A 19,039-nucleotide genomic window follows, 5' to 3' on the forward strand; every position below is an offset into this window, starting at 1 on the left:
AACTGCGCTCTCAAAGGTCACCAATGACCTCCTGCTTGCCAAATCCAACGGCTCCTACTCTGTCCTAATCCTCCTCGACCTCTCAGCTGCCTTCGACACTGTGGACCACCCGCTTCTCCTCAGCACGCTATCTGACCTTGGCTTCACAGACTCCGTCCTCTCCTGATTCTCCTCTTACCTCTCCGGTCGTTCATTCTCAGTCTCTTCTGCAGGCTCCTCCTCCCCCTCCCATCCTCTTACTGTGGGGGTTCCCCAAGGTTCAGTGCTTGGTCCCCTTCTGTTCTCGATCTACACGCACTCCCTTGGTGACCTCATTCGCTCCCACGGCTTCAACTATCATCTCTACGCAGATGACACCCAGATCTACATCTCTGCCCCTGCTCTCTCCCCCACCCTCCAGGCTCGCATCTCCTCCTGCCTTCAGGACATCTCCATCTGGATGTCTGCCCGCCACCTAAAGCTCAACATGTCGAAGACTGAACTCCTTGTCTTCCCTCCCAAACCTTGCCCTCTCCCTGACTTTCCCAACTCTGTTGACGGCACTACCATCCTTCCCGTCTCACAAGCCCGCAACCTTGGTGTCATCCTCGACTCCGCTCTCTCATTCACCCCTCACATCCAAGCTGTCACCAAAACCTGCCAGTCTCAGCTCCGCAACATTGCCAAGATCCTCCCTTTCCTCTCCATCCATACCGCTACCCTGCTCATTCAAGCTCTCATCCTATCCCGTCTGGACTATTGCATCAGCCTTCTCTCTGATCTCCCATCCTCGTGTCTCTCTCCACTTCAATCTTTACTTCATGCTGGTGCCCGGATTATCTTTGTCCAGAAACGCTCTGGGCATATCACTCCTCTCCTCAGAAATCTCCAGTGGCTACCAATCAATCTGCGCATCAGGCAGAAACTCCTCACCCTGGGCTTCAAGTCTCTCCATCACCTTGCCCCCTCCTACCTCACCTCCCTTCTCTCCTTCTACAGCCCAGCACGCATCCTCCGCTCCTCCGCCGCTAATCTCCTCACCGTACCTCGTTCTCGCCTGTCCCGCCATCGACCCCCGGCCTACGTCATCCCCCGGGCCTGGAATGCCCTCCCTCTGCCCATCCGCCAAGCTAGCTCTCTTCCTCCCTTCAAGGCCCTACTGAGAGCTCACCTCCTCCAGGAGGCCTTCCCAGACTGAGCCCCTTCCTTCCTCTCCCCCTCGTCCCCCTCTTCATCCCCCCATCTTACCTCCTTCCCTTCCCCACAGCACCTGTATGTATGTATATATGTTTGTACATATTTATTACTCTATTTATTTATTTATTTATTTTACTTGTACATATCTATTCTATTTTATTTTGTTAGTATGTTTGGTTTTGTTCTCTGTCTCCCCCTTTTAGACTGTGAGCCCACTGTTGAGTAGGGACTGTCTCTATATGTTGCCAATTTGTACTTCCCAAGTGCTTAGTACAGTGCTCTGCACATAGTAAGCGCTCAATGAATACGATTGATGATGATGATGATGATCTCCTTCAAGAGATCTTCCCAGATCATTCTTTCATCTCCCGACCGTATTTCATTCATTCATTCATTCATTCATTGATTCAATCGTATTTATTGAGCGCTTACTGTGTGCAGAAAAGTGTACTAAGCGCTTGGGAAGTACAAGTTGGCAACATATAGAGATGGTCCCTACCCAACAGTGGGCTCACAGTCTAGAAGGGGGAGACAGAGAAAAAAATATATTAACAAAATAAAATAAATAGAATAAATATGTACAAGTAAAATAAATAAATAAATAGAACAGTAAATACGTAGAAACATATATACATACATACAGGTGTTGTGGGAAGGGAAGGAGGTATGGCAGGGAAGATGGAGAGGGGAAGGAGGGGGAGAGGAAGGAGGGGGTTCAGTCTGGGAAGGCCTCCCCAGTGACCATGGTTACTGTCACACACCGCATTGCACTTATAGACACATCTTTATCCTCTCTGGCTTCCTTTTAGTTTTAATTATTTTAATGTCTATCTCCCACAGTACATTGTAAATTCCTTGAAGGAAGGGATTAATGTCTTCTAACTCTATTGTACTTTCACAAGTGATATCTGTACAGAGTATGTGCCTCCTAAATATCATTCACTGAATGATTATTGTGGCTATGTCAGTTCCAAGCAATTCTGTGAGCTACCTTCTCCAGATTCTCCTCACAAGGAATGGCATTGGGCACAGAGAAGGAGGGAGGGAGAGGGAGAGAGAGAGAGACAGAGACATAGAGACAGAGAGAGACAGAGAGACTGAGACAGAGAGACTCTCTTTGTGGACAGAGATTGAAGCTACCAACTCTATTGAGATTAATTATGAAGTTTGTTAAACACTTACTATATACCAAGCACTGGACTAAGTTCTGGGGTAGATACAAATTAATCAGGTTGAACTCCTTCCACGTCCTAAGTAATACATTCCTAAAAACTTAATACAGTGATCTGCACACAGTAGATGCTCAATAAACTCCATCGTCTGATTGATTTAGAGAGACAGAGAGATAGAGATACTGTAGACTGTAAGCTCCATGTGGGCAGAGATCTTATCTATTTTAATTAATCGCTCAATTAATTGTCTTGACTTGTCTTATGCTATCGCGTTGTTTCCGACCCATAGCGACACCATGGACACATCTCTCCCAGAACGTCTCGCTCTCCATCTGCAATCGTTCTGGTAGTTTATCCGTAGAGTGTTCTTGGTAAAAATGTGGAAGTGGTTTACCATTGCCTCCTTCGATGCAGTAAACTAGAGTTTACATCCTCAACTGTCTCCCATTCTGCTGCTTCCCAGCAAAGGGGAGTTTTGATTTTGTAGCAGATTGTTTTCCACTCAGTAGCCACTGCCCAAGCTAGGAATGGAATGAGTAGGCCTCTGCTTGACTCTCCCTCCTATAGTCGAGACTGGTAGAGTATTGGAAACTATTCAGGTGCGACCCTGAGAGAGGTATCAAGTAATTACTCTATTGTAATTAATTATGGTACTTCAAAAGCTCTTATATACCAAGCACTGTACTACGCACTGGGATAGATACAAGGTAATCAGGTCCCACATGGGGCTCACAGTCTATGTAGGAGGGAGAACATGGATTGAATCCCTGCTTTGCTGATGAGGGAATTCAGGCAACAGAGAAGTTGAGTAACTTGCCCAAGGTCACACAGAAAGTATGTGGCAGAGCCAGAATGAGAACTCAGTGTCTCTGACTCCCAGGCCTGTGCTGTCTCCACTAGATCACGATGCTTCTCAAGCAAGGAGAACCAAAAGTGAGGTGGGGGGTGCTTGAAAGAGCATGGAGAGGATTTGGTGGGATGTAAAGGAAGACTTCTTTTGTAGACCAGAGATAAGTAATTGAAGTAGGCTGCTACGGAGGAGATTCCACCTATGGAAGTCTTTAAGGAAATGGCAGGCTCTGCTCCACTGAAGAAGTCGACATCTTCCTGCCCATAGAGAGGATAGTTGCTGCTCTAAAGATCTGCCATTTTGAATTTTTCATTTCCTCATTAGAACTCCTGGTTGGGACCTTCTCCCTTGAACTGGCAGGAAAGAAATGGTCAGTCACACAGTAGTGACAGAATTCCTCCTCCTGGATTTCTTGGAGGTCCAGGAGCTGCAGCTGTTCCACACCGCAATGTTCCTCCTGGTCTACCTGGCAGCCTTGATGGGGAATCTCCTGATCATTGCCTTCACCGTCCTCCTCTGGCACCTCCCCACCCCCATGTACTTCTTCAGGCATCTGTCTGTACTTGACGTCTGCTACATCTTCGTCACCGTTCCCAAGTCCTTCCTCAACTCCTGGACTGACTGCAGCTCCATTTCATCATCATCATCAATCGTATTTATTGAGCGCTTACTATGTGCAGAGCACTGTACTAAGAGCTTAAATTTTATCTCAGCACTCTTAGGTGATCTATCCTAGACCATCCTAGGTATTTACAATCTACTTTTAATCTCTCATACCAGAGAGGGGATTAGAACCCAGGCCTCCAGCCTTTCAAGGCTGTTACTTTCCCTCTGAGCCACCTGGAGTACATCCTGCAAGTGTTTTCCTACTGCTAATTGCTTGTGCTGAGCTCCACATCCTCAAGGCGATGTCCCTAGACTGTCATGTCGCCATCTGCCTCCCCCTGCGCTATGATGTCATCATGGACCGAGGGACCTGCGAGAAGATGGTAGGCACCTCCTAGCTCAGCAGGGTCCTTTCTGCCACCCTGCATACTTCCGCCAGCTTCTCGGCTACCTTTGGAGGGACCAGTGTGATCCACCAATTCTTCTGTGAGATTCCCCCAGGTCATCAGACTCTCCGATTCCAATGGGAAGGTTTGGGAATTTGTAGCCATGATCCCTTCGGCGAGCCTGAGCTTGGTCTGTTTCTTGTCCATCGTTGTGTCCCCCAAGTTCACATCTTCTCAGCCGTGCTGGGGATGCTGTCCGGAGAGAGCCAATCCGAAGTCTTCTCTACCCACCTGCCCCACCTCATCATCACCACTTTATTAATTTCCACCGGTTAGGTGGCCTATCTTAAACCCGTGTTCGACTCCCCCACGATGCTGGACCTGCTCGTGTCCGTGTTCTGCGCATGGTGTCCCCCAGCCCTGAACCCCCTCATCTACAGACTGAAGTACAGACATGAAGGCCGCCCTGAGGAGGGTCACAGCGTGGAAACGGTTCCCCTAGGACATAAAGCACCTTTTGTGATTAGCAACACTATCTGACTCCTCGTGGCTTCAAATGCGACCCTCCAGTCAGGGGAGAGGTATTTAAAATAATTACACTACTTGTTAAGCAATGACTATGCCAGTCACTTAGCCAACCGTATTTATTGAGCACCTATGTGCAGAACACTGTACTAAGCACTTGGGAGCGTACAATATAACAATATAAAAGACATATTCCCTACCCACAGTGAACATATAGTCTACTATGTGACAAGCACTGTTGAAAGAGCTGGACTAGATAGAAGGTTACCACGTTGGACACAGTCCCTGGGGGATTCAAACCTGTTCTCCTTTCTATTTAAACTGTCAGTTCCCTGTGAGACCTGATTACCTTGTATCTACCCCAATGCTTGGTACACAGAAATTCACAAATAAAACAATAATCCTTACTACGCCAGTGCTTAGTACATAGCTTGGCACATATTAAGCACTTAACAAATACCACAATTATTACTATTACTAGCTCTTGTCAATTTTTTATGGTACCTCTTACGTGCTTACTTTGTGCCTGCCACTATACTAAGCACTGGGGTAGATACAAGGTAGTCAGGATGGACACAGTCCGTGTACTATGCGGGGAATCACGGTCTTAATCCCCATTTTACAGATGAGGTAACTGAGGCACCAAGAAGTGAAGTGACGTGCAGAGCTGGGATTAGAATGCTGATCCTTCTGATTCCCAGGCCCGGGCTCTGCAGCTTTCCCAAGCCCTTCCTCTGTCACAAGCTCTTAATAGAATGGTCTTCACACAGCAAGCACTCAATAAATACCAACGATGGATTGCTTGACTGCGGGCTTCTGACATCTTTCTCTCTCTCTCTGGCCCATTACCGCTGGGAGCTCTGGGAGACTCAGAAGCCCGCCCTCTCCCAAGCACTGATCAGCACAAGCAGCTGGTCTGGGGTCCTCTGTTGAATAGGGCAGGTGGGCGTCCATCCCGGCAAGGCCACCAGGGGAGATGAGAAGGCTCGGGGAGACAGGGTCCTGTAGGTGAAGACAGACTACCGCCCACCCTCTGTCATTTCGACAAGGAGCCCACACCTTCTGCAGTATGATTCCTGTCCTACTGCAGGCTGAATAGCTCTCCGACGCTGGCAGGAGGGAGAGAGTCCAGGGGCTCCTGTCAGGGGCTAGAGCAGCTCTTAGACACCCACCACGCCAACCCAGTAAGCCTCCATTCTCATGCCCAAATGGCACAACCAAAACCCTGCCATTGGCCAGGGGGCAGAGGAGGCAATGTCTTGCTCTGAGCCTGGAAAGCTCTCTGCAGCCCCTGTTTAGTCAATTGTATTTATTAAGCGCTTACTATTTGCAAAGCACTGAACTAAGTACTTTGGAGAGTACGATATAACAATAAACGAACACATCCCCTGCCAATAATGAGCTTACAGACTAGAGAAGAGGGTAAGCGACTCCTGGCCTCTGCTAGGGATTTGGGCCACATGAACATTATCAGAATCCCTTGATCACCGGTTTCAAAGCCTTTGATCAGCTCTTTCCCCACTATCGATCAATCAGTGATAAACACTGAATACTTTCTGTTTGCAGAGCACTTTACCAAGCTCTGGGGTAGATACTAGATAACTGTGTTGGACACAGTCCCTGTCCCACATAGGGTTCATAGTCTTAATCCTCATTTCAGTGGTGAGGTAACTGAGGCCCAAAGAAGAGAAATAATAAAAATATAATAATAATAGCATTTATTAAGCGCTTACTATGCGCAAAGCACTGTTCTAAGCGCTGGGGAGGTTACAAGGTGATCAGGTTGTTCCACGAGGGGCTCACAGTCTTAATTCCCATTTTACAGATGAGGAAACTGAGGCACAGAGAAGTTAAGTTACTTGCCCAAAGTCACACAGCTGACAAGTGGTAGAGCTGAGATTTGAACCCATGACCTTTGACTCCGAAGCCCATGTTCTTTCTACTGAGCAACACTGCTTCTCAGCATCTTGATGTTGTAACTTCATCCTCTGGACTGTAATCTCGGTATGGCAGGGAAAGTTTCCACTAATTATGTTGTATTGACCTTTCCCAAGCGCTTAGTACAGTGCTCTGCAGATAGTAAGTGCTCAATAAATGCTATGAGTTGATTAAGGAAATCTCCACACAAGGAAGCTCTCCCTATTGCTGCCCACCTGGCTGGCCCTTCCAATCAATAAATTAATAAATCAATTGACTTTAGTGAATCCTTACTATGTGCAGAACAATTAACCATGATGGTCTCCCACCAGTTCAGAAATAATGATAATAATGATAATAATAATGGTACTTCTTAAGCACTTACTATGTGCCAAGCACTGTTCTAATTACCGGGGTAGATACAAGTAAATCAGGTTGGACAGAATCCCTGTCCTACATGGGCGTCAAACTCTTAATTCCCATTTTGCAGATGTGGTAACTGAGGCCCAGAAAAGTTGTGACCTCTGGTCAAAGTCACGCAGCTGACATGTGGTGGAGCAGGGAATAGAACCCAAGTCCTTCTGACTCCTAAGCCCATACTCTATCCACTAAATCATGCTCCTTATCTAATATTTTCTAGACTGTAAGCTCAATGTGGTCAGTGAATGCGTCTATCAACTACGTTATATTGTACTCTCCCAAGTGAGAAGTAGTGTGGCCTAATGGATAGAGCATGGGCCTGGAAGTCAGAAGGACCTATGTTCTCATCCCGGCTCCGCCCCTTGCCTGATGTGTGACCTTGAGCAGGGCACTTCATTTCTCTGAGATTCAGTTCCCTCATCTGTCAAATGGAGATTAAGAAATGGGACAGGGACTGTGTCCAACATGATTAACTTGAATCTACCCCGGCGCTTAGTACAGTGCCTGGCACATAGTAAGAGCTTAACAAAAACCATTTTAAAAAGTCCAGTTCTGGACACCATTCTATAGAGTGGATCCGGTTCTGGAAGCCATATTCTGGACACAATGCCCTAGAGGTGCCCCAGTTCAGGACACAATATTCTAGAATGGATCCAGTTCTGGAAGCTATGCCTTAGAGTGGCTCTGGTTCTGGACACAATGCTCTGAAGGGGATCCTATGCCCAAAGTGGCTCTAGATCCAAGCGGAGTCTGAGTGGGCTGAGTGGGAAGCTGCCCTACAATAAGCACTGTTACCCTCTCCTCATTGTTTCTTTGTCTTACTTGGGTCCCTTTAACACCAGAGCATTGAAAGGCCAGAAGCAACTCCTCCTGGATTTTGCTGAGGACGCAACCCAGAGTCTGAAACCGCTTGAGCATGCATGGTTTCCCCAGAGGCTTAGTTTAGCAGATCTGTCTGGAAACGGTCATGATTCTCAGGCCTAATGAGGCTCTTCGGCCATGCTCTCGACAGTCCTATTGGCAGAATTCCCAATTGCCCCACCCCTTTCCAGGGTTGCTCTCAGTAGACAGACTGAGGCCAAGGGGAAAACAGTTCAGTCCCAGGGAGAGCTTCTTCCAGGCTTAAAATCAAAGTTTTTCACAGTCCACAAACCTCAGCGAGAGTTGGGAGTGATGCACCCCGGACCAGAAGACAAGCCAGGAACAAGAGAACGTGTCCTGGACCGATAGTCACCGGTTCTCTCGAGGTCAGTGAGTTCATTATGAAATGTATGGTCTTGATCAAGGGCTCAAGCTAAACTAAGCACTCTGCTTAACACTGGGATAAAAGATCGACACTGAGCCCAGGGAGAGTCACGTCTATGGCTCTGAGCCTTATTGAAGATGCAGCTTCTCCAAGAGGCCTTCCCTTAAAGCACTAAATTACCTTGCCCCCTCATACCTCACCTCGCTACTCTATCATAGCCCACCCCACACACTTTCCTCCTCTATGCCAGACTTTTCATTGTACCTCGATATCGTCTATCTCGCCACCAATCTCTCACCCAAGTACTGCCTCTGGCCTGGAACGCTCTCCTTCTTCGTATCCGAGAGACAATTGCTCTTTCCACCTTCAAAGCCTTATTGAAGGCACCTCACCTCCAAGTGACCTTCCCTGACTAAGCCCTCATTTCCTCTTCTCCTGCTCCCTTTTGCATCACCCTGATTTGTTCCCTTTATCTGCCCCCACCCCCCTCCAAGCCCCACTGCACTAATGTCCATATCTGTAATTTATTTATTTTCATTAGTGTCTCCACTGTGGCCTGGAAAAGTGTCTGTTATATTCTTGTATTGTACTCTGCCAAGCACTTAGTACAGTGCTCTGCATACAGTGAGTGCTCAGTAAATACGATTGATTGAATGATTGATTAGGCATGGACCATCAGGCAGAATGAGGAAATTCTCTCCTGATGCCAATTGCTCTCCAGCCAGAAACTCAGATTTTCTGTCACAGGCCAATCGATCGATCAATCACTGGTATTTGTTGAGAATTTACAGGGTGCAGTGCACTGTAATAAGCATTTGAGAGAGTACAATACAATAGAATTGGTAGATACCTTCCCTACCCACAACAAGCTGACAGTCTAGAAACAGAGACAGACAATAATAGATATAAATAAATTACAGATATGTAATGGCCTGGACCATTACATAAGAACGTGGAATTGCCAGAGATGGGATTAGAACCCAGGTCCTCTGACATTCAGGCCCAGGCTCTTTCCACTGGGCCATGCTGCTTCTATTTTCTGAGTGCTTACTGTGTGTAGAGCGCTGTAATAAGCACTTGAGAAAGTACAGTTTAACAGTGTTGCTAGATATGTTCCCAGCTCTGGAGGGCAAAGGGTGGGGGTGAACAAAGTGTTCAAATCCAAGTACAAAATCAATCAATCAATGGGGATTTTGTACGGCATTTGTTAAGCATTTACTATGTGTCAGGCACTGTTCTAATTACTGAGGTAGATAGAAGTTTATCGGGTTGGACACAGTCCCTGTTACATGTGGGGCTCACACACTAAGTGGGAGGGAAGGATAATTTAATCCCTATTTTTCAGATGAGAGAGTAAGGCACGGGGAAGATAAATGACTTGCTCATGGTCACACAGCAAGCAATTGCCAGAGCTGGGATTAGAACCCGGGTCCTCTGACGTTCAGGCCCAGGCACTTTCCACTGGGTCATGCTGCTTCTATTTTTTGAGTGCTTACTGTGTGTAAAGCGCTGTAATAAGCACTTGAGAAAGTACAGTTTAACAGTGTTGGTAGACATGTTCCCAGCCCACATTGAGCTTACAGTCTAGAGGGAAGTTAGAAATGGAACAGTCCCTCAAGATGATTAGGTCTACTTTGTGTCCACATTAGAGATGAGAGAAGCTGTGTGGCCTGGTAGAAAGAGACTGGGCCTGGAAGTTTAAGAACCTGGGTTCTAATCCCAGTTCCACCATTTGTCAGCAGTGTGACCTTGGGCAAATCACCTCACTTCTCTGGGCCTCAGTTTCCTCATTTGGAAAATGAAAACTCATTACCTGTTCTCCCTTCCCCTCGCACTATGAGCCTCATGTGGGGCAGGGACTGTGTCTGACCTGGTTATCTTGTATCTATCTCAATGCTAGAGTACTGGGGTTGGCATAATGTAAGTTCTTAACAGGTGCCACAATTAGTTTGTTGAGGTAGGATGAAATAAAATTACTTGCGAATTAATAATAATAACTGTTGTATTTTGTATGCACTTACTATGTTCCCAGGACTGACCTAAGCACTGGGGTTGATGTAATACAAGCAGAACAGACACAGACCCTGTCCCACATTTGGCTTAGAGTGTGAGGGGGAGGGAGAGCAGGTAGTGAGTCTCCATTTTCCAGATGAGTAAACTGAGGGCCAGAGAAATGAAGTGACATGCCCATGGTCACACAACAGACAAGTGGCAGAGACAGGATTGAAACCCAGTTCTGATTAGCTTGTATGAACCACAGTGCTTAGTACAGTGTCTGGCACATCGAAACTGCTTAGAAAATACCATTAAAAAAGTAGTGGCAAAGTCGGGATCAGAACCCAGGTCCTCTGACTCCCAGGCCTGGGCTCTTTCTACTAGCCCACGTGACTTCTCTTGCTGTTTCGATAGACGGTGAGGGTAGTCTGCTCGACTCTGTGACCTCCATCTTGCCAAAGAGACAGCATTCACTCAAACCCACCTCTGCCCAGAGGTGGCTGATTTTACCCTCTCCAACTCCAGCCCAGGACCTAGACCTCTTTACCATCAACAACATATTCAAATGGTGTCAGAGAACAAAGGGTGGCACATCGTCACCATCAAATGCCATCGAGGCTTTTCCAGATTCATAGCGACTCAATGGATATATATCTTCCAGAATGTCCTGTCTTCACTATATCTGTAGTTATTTTGGTATGTATATCCATAGAGCTTTCTTGGTAAAAATAGTGAAATGGTTTAGCATTGCCTTCTTCCACACAGTAAAAACTTGAGTCTCTTCGACTCTTTCCCATGCCACTACCGCCCAGCACAGGTGAATCAACTTTGTCTGATGATGCTTCAGCTTAGACCTTCTCATTCTGGGTAACCCTATCAAGAGAGTATCTCTCAATGGCATAGCTCTAAGCACAGGAGTAGAGTGCAAATGGTTCCGAGTTTGCTGACTGGAATGGAAATATCTCTGGGTCGTGCCTGGTTTAGTATTTGCTGTTGAGGCTGTGCTGGCATGCCCATCTCCTTTCTGTCTCCCCCACGATGACAGAAAGTTTTCTGCAATCAGCAATTGCTTTAACTACTGCATCAGTCCTTCGCTGACCTCCCAGCCTCCTGCCTCTCCCTAGTCCAGTCCATACTTCATTCGTTCAGTCCATGTCTCCCCACTGCTTGAGAACCCCGAGTGGTTGCCCATCCACCTCCACAACATACAGCAACTCCTTACCATATGTCTTGAAAGCACTCAATCACCTTGCCCTCTCCTACCTCACCTCACTGATCTACTACAACGAAGCCCTCACACTTTGCTCCTCTAGTGCCAACCTACTCACTGAACTTTTATCTCATCTATCTCACCACCAACCCCTTGCCCACATCCTGTCTCTGGCTAGGAACACTCTCCCACTTCATATCCAACAGATCGCCAGTTTCCCCATCTTCAAAGCCTTATTAAAATCAGATGGCGTTGTGGATAGTGCACAGGCCTGGAAGCCAGAAGGTAATGAGTTCTATTCCTGACTCCTCCACTTATCTGTTGTGTGACCTTGGGCAAGTTATTTCACTTCTCGGTGCCTCAGTTACCTCATCTGTAAAATGGGGATTGAGACTGCGGGACCCTCATGGGACAGCGACTGTGTCCAGCCCGATTTGCTTGTACCCACCCCAACACTTAGGAAAGTGGCTGGCACATAGTAAGTGCTTAGCAAAAACTATAATTATTATTAATTATTATCCCCTCTGAGAGGACTTCTCCAACTAAGCCCTCTTTTTTCCTTCTCCTTTTCTCTTCTGCATCACCCTGGCACTTGGATTCGCACCCTTTTTTCACCCCAACCTCAGCCTCAGAGCAGTTATATCCAAATCTGTAATTTATATATATTAATGTCTATCTTGCCTTCTAGACTGTAAACTCATTGTGAGCAGAGTACATAATAATGATTATGGAATTTGTTAAGTTCTTAATGTGTACCTGGAACTGTACTAAGCTCTGGGGTGGAAACAAAAAAATCGGGTTGGGCACAGCCCATGTCCCACATGGGGCTCACAGTCTGAATCCCCATTTTACAAATGAAGCAACTGAGGCACAGAGAAGTCAAGTGATTTGCCCAAGGTCACACAGCAGACAAGTGGTGGAGGTGGTATTAGAACCCAGGTCCTCTTTCATTCATGCATTCAATCGTATTTATTGAGCACTAACTGTGTGCAGAGCACTGTACTAAGCGCTTGGGAAGTACAAGTTGGCAACATATAGAGATGGTCCCTACCCAACAGTGGGCTCACAGTCTAGAAGGGGGAGACAGGCAACAAAACAAAACATTTTAACAAAATAAAATGAATAGAATAAATATGCATAAGAAAAATAAATAAATAGAGAAATACGTACAAACATATATACATATATACAGGTGCTGTGGGGAGGGGAAGGAGGTAAGGCGGGGGGATGGGGAGGGGGAGGAAGGGGAGAGGAAGGAGGGGGCTCAGTTTGGGATGGCCTCCTGGAGGAAGTGAGCTCTCAGTAGGGCTTTGAAGGCAGGAAGACAGCTAGCTTGGTGGATATGCGGACGGAGGGCATTCCAGGCCCGGGGGATGACGTGGACCGGGAGTCGATGGCGGAACAGGCGAGAACGAGGCACGGTGAGGAGATTAGCGGCAGAGGAGCGGAGGGTGCGGGCTGGGCTGTAAAAGGAGAGAAGGGAGGTGAGGTAGGAGGGGGCGAGGTGATGGAGAGCCTTGAATCCGAGGGTGAGGAGCTTTTGCCTGATGCGTAGGTTGATTGGTATCCACTGGAGATTTTTGAAGAGGGGAGTAACATGCCCAGAGCCTTTCTGCACAAAGACGATCCGGGCAGCGGCGTGAAGTATGGATTGAAGTGGGGAGAGACAGGAGGATGGGAGATCGGAGAAGAGGCCGATCCAGTAATCCATTCGGGATAGGATGATAGATTGGACGAGCAGGGTAGCGGTTTGGATGGAGAGGAAAGGGCGGATCTTGGCAATGTTGCGGAGGTGAGACCGGCAGGTTTTGGTGACGGCTTGGATGTGAAGGGTGAATGAGAGAGTGGAGTCGAGGATGACACCAAGGTTGCGGGCTTGTGAGACGGGAAGGATGGTAGTGCCATCAAAAGTGATGGGAAAGTCAGGGAGAGGGCAGGGTTTGGGAAGGAAGATAAGGAGTTCAGTCTTGGACATGTTGAGATTTAGGTGGCGGGCAGACATCCAGATGGAGGTGTCCTGAAGGCAAGAGGAGGTACAATCCTGGAGGGAGGGAGAGAGAGCAGGGGCAGAGATGTAGATGTGGGTATCATCAGTGTAGAGATGATAGTTGAAGCCGTGGGAGCGAATGAGTTCAACAAGGGAGTGAGTGTAGACAGAGAACAGAAGGGGACCAAGAACTGACCCTTGAGGAACTCCTACAGTAAGGGGATGGGAGGGGGGGAAAAGCCCGCAAAAGAGACTGAGAATGAACGTCCGGAGAGATATGAGGAGAACCAGGAAAGGACAGAGTCTGTGAAGCCAAGGTTGGATAGCGTGTTGAGGAGAAGGGGGTGGTCCATAGTATCGAAGGCAGCTGAGAGGTCGAGGAGGAATAGAATAGAGTAGGAGCCGTTGGATTTGGCAAGTAGGAGGTAATTGGTGACCTTTGAGGGGGCAGCTTCCGTAGAATGTAGGGGACGGAAGCCAGATTGGAGGGGGTTGAGGAGAGAGTTGTCGTTGAATTTCACTGACACAGGGTAGAGCCAACCCCTTCATTAAATGAAGCGTCAATGTCCACCCACCAGGAGAAATGCCTAAATCTTTCCTTAACATTCTCATTCCTTTCTGAGACATAGGGATTCCCTCTCCTCTATATTCACTCCCACGTTATCTCCTTAATGATAAACCTTCAGGCCTTTTACTTGTTTCCTTCTTCACAACCTTTTCTCATTCCTGCTCCACCCAGATCCATATACATAATCTTTCTGTAGGCATCACCTCAAATCTCCATGTAGAAGCAGCATGGTGTAGTCGCTAGATCATAGGCCTGGGAGTCAGAAGATCGTGGGTGCTAATCCTGTCTCTGTCACCTGTTTGCTGTATGACCTTGGAACAGTCACTTAACTTTTCAGTGCCTCAGTTACCTTTTCTGTAAAATGAGGATTAAAATTGTGACTGTGTCCAATCTGATTATCTAGTATCTACCCCAGCGTTTAGTACAGTGTTTGGCACATAGTAAGCGCTTAAGAAATACCATCATTATAATTGTTATTATTACTATTATCTCAACTTCTTGGTGTTCATAAAACATCCTCTATTCTACACATGCCAACATGAGGACTTTAATCCCAATGCATTCATGCTATCTTTTCAACTCTTAAATCAGAACACTCTACACGTTCACACTCTTATACAAACGCGAGGGTACACCCAATCCCAAGACATTCACACAACTATTTCAGTAGTTTCTTTCAGAATGGAGATGTTCTCAGGTCATCATCAGGAGCTTTTCCTCATCGGGGACGTTAAGTGTCAGGCAACAGCAGTGTCAAACACCGATATCTCACGTGCGGCTGGTTTAGTACCTGCAACTTAAACGTGGTAACTTGGTTAGTGCAGGTTTAAACAGGCATTCATTCATTCAATCGTATTTATTAAGCGTTTACTGTGTGCAGAGCAGTGTAGTAAGCGCTTGGGAAACTACAATATGAGAAACAGCGTGGCTCAGTGGTGAGAGGAGGGGCTTTCGAGTCAGAGGTCATGGGTTCAAATCCTGGCTCCTGCAATTGTCATCTGTGTGACTTTGGGCAAGTCACTTAACGTCCCTGTGCCTCAGTGACCTCATCTGTAAAATGGGGATTAAGACTGTGAGCCCCCCTTGGGACAGCCTTATGACCTTGTAACCTCCCCATCGCTTAGAACAGTGCTTTGCACATAGTAAGCGCTTAATAAATGTCATTATACAATACAGCAACACAGAGTGACAATCCCTGCCCACAATGAGTTCACAGTCCAGAGGGAAGGAGACAGACATCAATACGAATAGACAGGCATCAATACAAATAAATAAAATTACAGATATATACATAAGTGTCATGTGGCTGAGACGGGGAAAAGCAAAGGGAGCAAGTCAACGCGATGCAGAAGGGAGTGGGAGATGAGGAAATGTGAGGCTTGGTCTGGGAAGGCCTCTTGGAGTAGATATGTCTTCAGTGAGGCTTTGAAGTGGGGGGAAGTGATTGTCTGGCAGATTTGAGGAGGGAGGGCGTTTCAGACCAGAGGTAAGACATGAGCCAGGGGTCAGTGAAAATCCCAGAAGAACCGCGGTATCTACCAGGAAGGTGACTTCCTGGTGGTCATTCACTGGGACGGTCATATGTGGGTAGCACCCATACTGTGAGAGGGCAGTGGCCACCCTCTGCTAGCCGGGCCTGCCGGATCCCCCTTCTAGCCTCCCTGCTCTGTGGAGCTGTTGGTCTGCCCTCCCCAGGTCAGCAGCCTCAGGATATAATAATAATGATGATAATAATAGTAATAATAATGGTACTTGTTAAGTGCTACTATGTGCCAAGCACTGTTCTAAGCGCTGGGGTAGATACAAGGTAATTAGGTTGTCCCAAGTGAGGCTCACCGTCTTAATCCCCATTTTGCAGATGAGGTAACTGAGGCGCAGAGAAGTGAAGTGACTTATCCGAAGTCACACAGCTGACAAGTGGCAAAGCCAGGAATAGAACCCACAATCTCTGACCCCCAAGCCAGTGCTCTTTCCACTAAACCACTCTGCTTCCTCCTTAGGGAAACTGCTCCTTCAGTTCACGCCATATGGCCACTTCCTCCAAGTTCAGTCTCTCTGTACCGGCATGCCATGAGGGTCAGTGGGTGTCCTTCCTAGCAGCAGCCCACCTTGACCGCAACTCTTTCCCAACTACAGCTGCTAAAACCCGGGCAACCAGCATATCAGCGGTCTGGCACAGAGGTCAGTCGCTGTTGACTGTATTAGCTAAGGTGCTGCATGTTTGTACCCCCGTGGAACTATCCCTCAAACGATGGGCCAGCATGCGCTCTGGCCTCGGGGGTGCGCCCTTTACTACTGTGCGTAGTAAGCCTCCTTGGGCGGGGAAGGACCAGGGGCTAGCCTCCTGGATTCTGTCCTTACAATCCAGTATTTGTTCGATGTCTACTAACGTGTCGACCAACTCTGTTATTTTGTATTTTCCCAAGTACTTAGTACAATACTCTGCATACAATAAGAGCTCAGTATATATGATTGATTGATTGATGGGTCTTCTCCATAATATTAATACTGGTATTTGTTAAGTGCTTACTGTGTACCGGCGCTGTACTGATCACTGGGGTAGACACAAGCAGAATAGATACAGAGAAGCAACATGGCTTAGTGGAAAGAGCTCAGGCTTGGGAGTCGAAGGGTGTGGGTTCTAATCCCGCCTCTGCCCCTTGTCAGCTGTGTGACCTTGAGTAAGTCACTTCTCTGTGCCTCAATTACCTCATCTGTCAAATGGGGATTAAGACTGTGAGCCTCACGTGGGACAACCTGATTACCTTGTATCTACTCCAGGGCTTAGAACAGTGCTTGGCACATAGTAAACGCTTAAAAAATACCACCATCATCATCATCAAGCTAATCGGGCTGGACACAGTCCCTGTCAATCAATCAATCAATCAATCAATCGTATTTATTGAGCGCTTACTATGTGCAGAGCACTGTACTAAGCGCTTGGGAAGTACAAATTGGCATCACACAGGGCTCACAGTCTTCATTCCTATTTTACAGATGAGGTAACTGAGCCCCAGAGAAATAAGGTTACTTGCCCAAGGTCACACAGCAGACAGGTGGCGGATCTAGGACTAGAACACTGGACGTCTGACTTCCTAGCCCGTGCTCTTTCGTCCAGGACACGCTGCTGCTCCAGAAATTAACCAACAGCCCTAGTGGACACTTGACTGGAGCCCGTTTCTTTCCTGATGACTCCTTCTCTCCTTAAGGCAGCTCATGGCATTTCCCAGCCAATGGTCAACGTCACCACAGTGACCGGATTCCTGCTCCTGGGGTTCTCGGAGGTCCGGGAGCTTCAGCTGGTCCACGCTACACTGTTCCTGCTGGTCTTCCTGGTGGCCCTGACAGGGAATCTTCTCATTGTCACCGTCACCATCCTCGACCGGCGCCTCCACACCCCTATGTACTTCTTCCTCAGGAACCTGTCCCTCATCGACGTCTGCTACATCTCCACCACCGTCCCCAAGTCCATCCTCAACTCCCTCACAAACGTCAACTCCATCTCCCTGCCGGCTTGCGTTGTCCAGGTCTTTCTTGTGATTTTCCTGGGGGGATCGGAGTTGGCCCTTCTCACCGTCATGTCCCACGACCGCTATGTGGCCATCTGCCGCCCCCTGCACTATGACATCATCATGAATGAACCATGGAGCTTGTGCCTCCATGCTGGCCGCCTCCTGGCTCAGCGGCAGTCTGATCTCCGTGATGTACACTGCCAGTACTTTCTCCCTGTCCTTCTGCGGCCCCAACGACATCCACCAGTTCTTCTGTGAGGGACCCCAGTTGCTGAGGCTCACCTGTTCCGCTAGCCACATCGCCGAACATGTGAGTTTAACCTTGGCCCTCTGCTTAAGTTTCCTCTGCTTCGTGCTCATCGTCATCTTGTATGTGCGCATCTTCCGGGCCGTGGTGAGAATGCCAGCTGCCGAGGGCCGGGCCAAAGCCTTCTCCACCTGCCTACCCCACCTCGTCGTCGTCACGCTTTTCACCTCTTCTGGATTCTTCGCCTACCTGAAGCCAATATCTGACTCCCCCTCGGCACTGGACTTACTGGTGTCTGTGTTCTACGCCGTGGTTCCCCCGACCCTAAACCCCCTCATCTACAGCCTGAGAAACCGGGATATGAAGGCCGCTATGAACAAACTTCTTGGGCAGGAAAGTTTTGGAAAAGAAAAATTATGTCAAGTGAACTTTTCCCCATCCTAGTCGGCATAGATCCCATTCTTTGGCTGGGCTGCTTTGATATTTATTTATATTCATGTCTGTGGCCCCTCTAGACTGGACGCTAGTTGTGGGCAGGGAACATGTCCACCAACGATGAGCCCTTAGTACAGTGCTTTGCACACAGGAAGTGATAAATAATACCATTAATGGATTGATTAATGTCTGATTTCCCTCTCTAGACTTTAATCTTGTGGATAGGGAACATGTGTACCAGCTTCGACATATTGTACTCCCCCAGGCACATGGTACAATGTTCTGCGCAGTGGAAAGAGCCCGGGCTTTGGAGTCAGAGGTCATGGGTTCAAATCCCAGCTCCGCCACTTGTCAGCTATGTGACATTGGGCAAGTAACTTCACTTCTCTGTACCTCAGTTCCCTCATCTGTAGAATGTGAATGAAGATTGTGAGCCCCACGTGGGACAACCGTGATTACCTTGTATCCCCCCAGCGCTTAGAGCAGTGCTTTGCACATAGTAAACGCTAAATAAATGCCATTATCATTATTATTATTACTGATAAATGCTATTGATTGATTGATTAGTCTTCTTTAGCAGCATCTCTCGCTGTGGGAAGGGATGTGTTTGGCAGGAGCTGCCTCTGACATTCTAGAGCCAGGGTAGAAAATCTGATTTCTATCCCCCTACATGCCACCCCCTGCCCTCCTGATCCAACTATGCAAGTTGGATACAGGGTTTTGTGGGCGTGGTAAATGCTGAAATAGACTGGAAGCAGATATGGTAAGCAGGGTTCCGTCAGTCATT

General features: G+C 47.6%; 1 protein-coding gene across 1 annotated transcript; it reads left to right on the forward strand.

Moving 5' to 3' along the window:
• Positions 1–17,291: 17,291 nt before the first annotated feature.
• On the forward strand, positions 17,292–18,261 carry LOC119922510 (olfactory receptor 14J1-like). Its single transcript, XM_038742294.1, has 2 exons — positions 17,292–17,649; positions 17,708–18,261. Exons 1-2 carry the CDS (start codon positions 17,292–17,294, stop codon positions 18,259–18,261), a joined length of 912 nt encoding a protein of 303 aa, XP_038598222.1.
• Positions 18,262–19,039: the final 778 nt, after the last annotated feature.

This window comes from Tachyglossus aculeatus, unplaced genomic scaffold (genome assembly GCF_015852505.1).
Source record: "Tachyglossus aculeatus isolate mTacAcu1 unplaced genomic scaffold, mTacAcu1.pri scaffold_105_arrow_ctg1, whole genome shotgun sequence".
Lineage (NCBI taxonomy): Eukaryota > Metazoa > Chordata > Mammalia > Monotremata > Tachyglossidae > Tachyglossus > Tachyglossus aculeatus.